The sequence below is a fragment of the Trachymyrmex septentrionalis genome, unplaced genomic scaffold, assembly GCF_001594115.1.
Source record: "Trachymyrmex septentrionalis isolate Tsep2-gDNA-1 unplaced genomic scaffold, Tsep1.0 scaffold14, whole genome shotgun sequence".
NCBI lineage: Eukaryota > Metazoa > Arthropoda > Insecta > Hymenoptera > Formicidae > Trachymyrmex > Trachymyrmex septentrionalis.
Window position 1 is genome coordinate 4,487,799 of NW_017304543.1, and position 7,092 is coordinate 4,494,890.

General features: G+C 30.1%; 1 protein-coding gene across 1 annotated transcript in view; it reads right to left on the reverse strand.

Annotated features, from left to right (window-relative positions):
* LOC108745456 (cholecystokinin receptor-like) overlaps positions 1–783 on the reverse strand; it is a 27,003-nt gene extending 26,220 nt beyond the window's left edge. The window contains exon 1 of the mRNA XM_018481619.1: positions 432–783. Coding sequence (XP_018337121.1) covers positions 432–743 — 312 coding nt within the window. The 5' untranslated portion in view covers positions 744–783. The remainder of the gene's footprint in view (positions 1–431) is intronic.
* Positions 784–7,092: the final 6,309 nt, after the last annotated feature.

A 7,092-nucleotide genomic window follows, 5' to 3' on the forward strand; every position in this document is an offset into this window, starting at 1 on the left:
GATACATAGTTATGAACAAAAAGTGTATTTAAATTGTTTCTTAAAATACATAATTATATTTATAAGATGCATTTTACAGTATTTGCATCTAAAAAACTTTATTAGTTTAAAAAGTATTATATCACATACTTTTTATTAGAAACAAATTGTGAAACACACACTTCTTAATTGTATATTAAATAACTTTAAAAATTTCAAAATTAGTCTAACGATATTAGATATTTTATATGAAGAAGTAGAATAATTTATTTTGTAAATTTATAACTTTCCACATTTTGCTTAAATTTATTATAACTCTTTTTAATGTATTTCCTCCACCCACGAACAGCCAGAGTCAAATAATGTGTTGACTATCATTTATGAAGGAGCTATAACAGCCATTCTTCATCTAATAGAAACCAAGTAGAATTTAGTAGAATATAGAAACTTACCAAATTCAACAGATAAACATTGGTCACCGTGCGCATCCGTTTGTTTCTCGCCAGGGTAATAAGCACTAAAGAATTCCCGACGATGGAAAGGAAGAAAATTGTACCATATAGTGGTATAATAAGATTCTCCAAGAGACTGTCTTGACCTGATGACTGCGGGATGATTGGCGAGGTGACGTTGACAATTCTGGAAGTGACGGTAGAGAACAGGGGGAAATTGGTAACGATCGATGGATCATCATCGGCCCCTAAAGCATTGAAATATTCTGTGGAAACGGGGTTATCGGATAAGTTGCGCCTCTGAAGCGACATTTTCTTGTCATTTGTGCTTTTCGATCTTTCGTTCCTTCCCTCATGCACCCATGCCAGCGAAATATATTTCGATAGACCGAATGTTACATTGCTCTGAGAGATGTCACTTTATCAAACTGTTATCACACACTGTATTTGTGAATGTTTTGCTCACTGTTTGCTAGTTCTCTAATATTTAGAACTACAGTCCAAAACAATGATACGATAAAATCAATATTTTTTGCACATTTGAAGCAGAGTTTCACGTTTTGCGATTATTTCACAATACTGTTCACAGTTTCATGAAAGATTTTTTTTTATACATTTTTCAACGATAATTATTGTAACATTCTTTTGAGCAATACATATTGAAATCTTGCAATTTAATATAAATCAAAAATATAATAGTGATTCTCATTGTTCGCATTTGCAATAATTGCAATTTTATTTGGTCTCCCGAACTTGCGATTATCTCTCGATGAACGTCTGTAAACAGAATAAAACATATAAATTATTAAGCGTCAGGTAATAATTTTGTGAGTAATATGATTAGATATGTGTGTGTTTTAATTATCTCATTACATTTATACTTGTAGAGTATTGGTTTTTTAACTGTGTAAGGAAATTCTATACCTACTTCGTGGAAAGGTGTGGCATTGCGAGTCAGAATTGGGCGCAGATGAAGGTGCACATACCAATTTATGAAATGCAGGATGGCACACGAAATGTCATATCATTTATATATGCTTTATATATAATACATTTAGTTTTAACAAAATTACTACAGAATTAATTAAATCGAAGTCCGGAAACTCTTTAATGAATAACATTTAATATGACTACCATTTTGTTTAGCAATCTCTTAGAAATGCGTTCTTGTAACTGATTACTTTCGACATAAATCTTTTAAATAACGCACAGCACAATTGAATGATATAGGTTGGGACGTCTCTAAATCTCCATTATATTCTTTGTTTCTGCGAAAAACAATACAATTTTCACTTTATGTTCAGTATTTCAAGTAAACTATTTATTGTCCATCATTTCACAAATGGGTGTGTGCCTTTACTTCCGCCCAATTCCGACTAGTAATGCCACACCTAACAGAATTTCCATAAGGTACAAACTGTGTGTTCATACAATTTAAAAAAATCGATATTCCAAAGCATAAGTACTAAGAAATCATTTATTATTTTCTTTTAGTCATCTGTTATCGACATGTATCTAATCAACTACTCAATATATTGATAACTCTCTCTCTTTCTTTCTCTTTTCAACATTATTTTTTTAAATAGATCACGTAATTGTATAATTTCATATTATAGAAAGGCAGACGAATATTATTGCATTCTGCACTTCTTCGTTTGTATTAGTCTTAATAATTCTTATTAATAATAAATTTATGTGATATACTCGTCAGTAAAATGTATACAACCATATATAAAGTTTATTTAATTTGTATTAATTCCTTTAAATTTATCATTTGCATTTCTTTAGTGTTGTTGAAAAATTACCATAGTTAAGTTCAACCTTTTTTAACTTTGCATATAAAATACGAAATATGTTATAAACAGTATAAATATAACAGCTATATCTATATATTTAATACAATTACGAATTTTTATTTATTTAGCAACTTGAGCTGCATTTTTTCAATAAAAAAGTTTTACGTTATCTAATCTTTCAGCTCTTTATACCGTTGTTTTCTCGCGTCTACTATTCCAACCTCTCTTTTCATAAAACATAAGAAATATGGTGCTTATCGCAAGTAACTTTTTTTCTCATTCGCTATTTTCCACCATATTACTGGTAGTCGATGAAGCACATTCATCAAGGAAAAAAATCATTACTATCGTGACACGTATACTTTACAATACTAACTATGGGAATTCGTGACTTGTAGTTTGAAAAATATTTCTTTAATTAAATAATTTTTACATATTTAAAAATTTCTTAACATACGTATTTCGAGATATTAGAAAAATAAAAATAAAAATAATAATAATCAAATGCATAATATGTTTATATTTTATTTAAAATTTTATTTCTGAAACCATTTTGTTTAATTATTACAGCTAGAATTAATGAAAAAATAAATAAGCTATTTATGTAACACATAAAATAAATAAATAATTATCTTTTTAATAAAAATTTTTAATTTTTACTTTTATAAACTACAATAATTATAATATTATTATTAATAACACTGTTACTTTATTATTAGTTTGACAGATGAAAAATATTTACGCATCAAAGATGAATTTCTTATTCATTATGTAAAATATAATACGTGAGAAATAAACGAGTTGAAGAAGCATTACATATTACAATAGATATTCAATTTTGCAAACAGAAAAACGTTTTGTGTGAAAGGCCACGTTTTGTGGTCTTAATAAAATTTTAATTCAATATAATTACCAGATTCTTTTATTACTAGAAAATCCATTAAAAAAGTTTCTTAGACATCTTACTTGTTTATCTTTTAAACCTAGGTTGAATATTATGCACTCTTCTTTGACTTTGAATGTCAGCGATAGGGAATCTGATTTATTTGTACACTCCTATCGTTCTTGATACATTTTGTACATTTCATCTCTGTAGCGAAACTGAATGTCATACACTTCTTTGTCGCGTTACAAAGTTATGCGATACTATCAGCACAATTTATGTGAATTTTTTTTGTCTCTGAGAATGAAATGAGCTCCGACAAAATTATGATACAAAGATTCAAATAAAGTACTTGAAATAAAAAGATGGAACATTAACTTTACTGTGTGTGTGTGTGTAAATTGTTTACTTACATATTAAAATTAACATTCTAAAAAATATTATTATTACAAATTACTAGTTTACAGATTAATCCTATAATATTATTACATATAATTTATCATAAATTATACAAATAATTCAGATTTTACTATAGAGCGGAAATCTTAAATCAAATATTATATGTTATATCAGTGCAGTGAGTGCTGGCATATTAATTAGCCGTCTATAATTATATTCGTTTTTCTAGCAATAAATAATGTTGTATTCCAAATTTAATTTTCTAAATACGTCAGCATTGATCATAATTTAAATAAAGGTAACCTCTATGTTCGTCACGAAATTTATTAAAAATTATAATTTTAATTAGTGTGTGCGTTATTAACTAAACTTACTATTTTATATTATTCATTCAGATTTTTCACAAAATATTCAATGTGCGTAATATACGTTCTCTGTAAAGAAAAAAAAGAATTCGTTGTCCTCTTATTATAGACAGGAATATCATTTTAGATACATAATACATATATCTTTGATAATCACGTGCAAGATTATCAGATGACTCAAACATATGTTCTCTTATGTTTTTGTAATATCCTTCAAAGTAATTCTCAAACATGATATGAAAGCAGTACGTATTTAGTAGATTATACGTTCGCTCTATAAATTAAAAAATAAGCTGTCTGCATTTTAGCAATGATAGCTGTTTAAAATTCCACTCATGAAGAGTTTGATCCGATTTTCACTCTAGGTCTACTACAGTTTCACTTACGAATTGCAATATACAGCCATGCGACGTGCGGCGGATGTCTGATTTATCATTCGTGGTTATCGTCCCTGTCGAGTATCAATCATATTACGCGCAATCGATACGAAAATCACGAACAATACGATTTTACGCGAACTTTCGGCAAATTTCCAAATCGTGACAAAAAATAGCAAAAAAAAAGATATTCGCTGTCAAAATGCACAAAGCAAAAGTATGCTTGAGATGCTTGACCTAATTTTTCGGAAATTTCGACGTTATTATTATACATATGTATATGAAATAATATTTGCATGATAGACTCGCGAGACGCAGTAACAAATACCTATATATATATAGTTGTATGATGATAAAATCGCGGATGGAATTTGCTCGAGGATTATATTTTCAGCAACCCATTTAATACGCCTATCATAACGGCATGGTCTTTCTAATGATTTATGAATTTTGTTTTATATGTTTGTAATAATTATACTAACTTACATAGAATTTTAATGAAAACGAAAGAGTATAATGTAGATGATCACTCGATAAACACATACCTTTTTTAAATTATTAACAATTTAATGAAATTGATGCTTTTAATTTGTTCTGTATATCAGTAAATATCAAGGGAATAAAATATTGAACAGAAAAGTGAGACTAGGGTAAAACCTCTAGTGTACGATTAATTAATACGCGCGTTTTATTTATCACTCAGTTGTAAATTAAACAAGTGTTAGAATTCTGAAATTTTTACAATAATATGCATGAAAAATTTTTAATAAATTTTCTACAAGTAAAATTTTATATAATCAATTGTAATATCAGATTATCCCTGGCAACGTGCAGAGACGAATCATAATTCGTGTACAATGAAACCAAAAGGATATTTGCTGGGATTAATAAATTTTCATGTTTGAACTTCCGGGGTCAACCGAAAATCCGAAGAGAACCGGAAGGCTGTTTCGCGAGCTAACGCGTTAAAATGTTAACGCGCCCAGTGCTTGAGACAGTTTCCACAATTGCTGCCGCTCGCGAACAGCTGGCAGTATGCGACATCTTTGTTCCCATTTATATACTTCAACACCTCCAGAAACAGTGACACGAAAATGAATTTCTCAACTGCATATACTGGAATAGAATATACTGGATAATATATATACACGGTATACTTATTAAACTTCTTAGGAATGTACATACACTCATTTGAGATGCATCGTCGCACTAAACGGTAAATGGCGAGTGTTCTGAACGCGAGCGTTTCCAATTGAATTAATAATTTAACGCACCAGAGTATATCCCACGGAGTACATGTTCTTTCAACGGACGCGCCGGAGGAAAATCCGAGGAGAGAAATAACAGTCTCTCGCTAATTTTTCTCTATGAAAAAATTGACGTTAATTTTATCATAGAATCTGTGACGTAGAAGGTCGCCTTTTATAGAAAGTTAAACGCTCTTAGTAAATGAAAGCGTTTATAACGTTTCCACTCATTACCCCTGCAGGTATTGCTCTTTTAAAATTTTCAAATACTCAATGTGATGAGAATATCCGGGAAATTTTAATGAACTTATTCGAGAATGACGGATGTCTGAAGCGATGAGTAATTCGTCGCACGGTAATGTACATGTGTGTAAAAAAATATATCGCTAGGGGGACACATCTCGTCTCGTCCCAGATGACCAGATGAGAACAGCTAGATACGGAAACAATGTAATATGTCAGATTATTAATGTAGTGCTGTAATAAATATTCGAAGATACTTCCTGTCATTTGTATGCGTGCTCCACTCGACCGCCTTTACGTGGATTATGGGTGAATGGGTCGGGTCAGGTTGAGTTGTGAGAGAGATGTTACGTATGTTACGTACCACGCGATCATCACAAAATCATGATGGGACTATGGAGTAAGTGCTGATGCACGAACGAGAGAGGAAAGTTGCAAAAAAAATATTTTATTACAGTTTTTGCTATCGGTCTCTAGCGAATTGATTCCTACATGTTGGCCCGGAGCAAAAGCTAGGATACACGTATTTACGATATTGCTCTCTTTTAAGTTATATCTATATATTTATCCGTAAAAAAACCGAGTTATAGTGACCTGTCTTTTGCAGGTGAATATATTATATATTTACACATGAACTTTGTCTTTTATTCCAATTGACGACTTAAGTATTTCTACTTGGAAAATTCTTTTGCTAAATCTTTTTAATGCTAAGATAAATATCTCGTAAGAGGTATAGTGAAAACACGATTTTATATCCGTCGCATGTATCTAAATTATATTTGTGTATTTTTTTAAATGTAAGTCCAATTTATAAAAATGTAATTATGTATTATAATGCCAAGTCTATTGAAAATTACTATCTTATTATTATTATGTATCCTGTATAGTCGTTACGATTTATTGTATTGCACATCGTTCAATCGAATAAATTTGAAAACTGCGGTGATATTTGGAATGCAGTGGTGTATGCCGATTGTGTTCGCGAATTTCTGTTATCCTATATACGATTTCAGTATTAAACCCGAGCCAGCATGATCATCTATAAACGCCATATACACCTGGATTATTTTATTACGTTAGTCGTTATTGCAGTTTAGTGTTGCTCAATTAACTTTCCGTCATGTGTACGATGCCTAAATTGAACTAAAGCTGTGAATAGTTGGACGGTTCGTTAAACAAGGATATATATTCGACATTTAAAATAAATGGTACATATTTTATACGATGCAATATTTCAATAATTTTTGTAAAAAAAAAAAAAGATCAGAATAAATCAGAATAAAAAATCATAAATTTACCCAATGCTTTAAATTTGTTTTGCACCCCTTTTATAATATTTGGCAACATAACT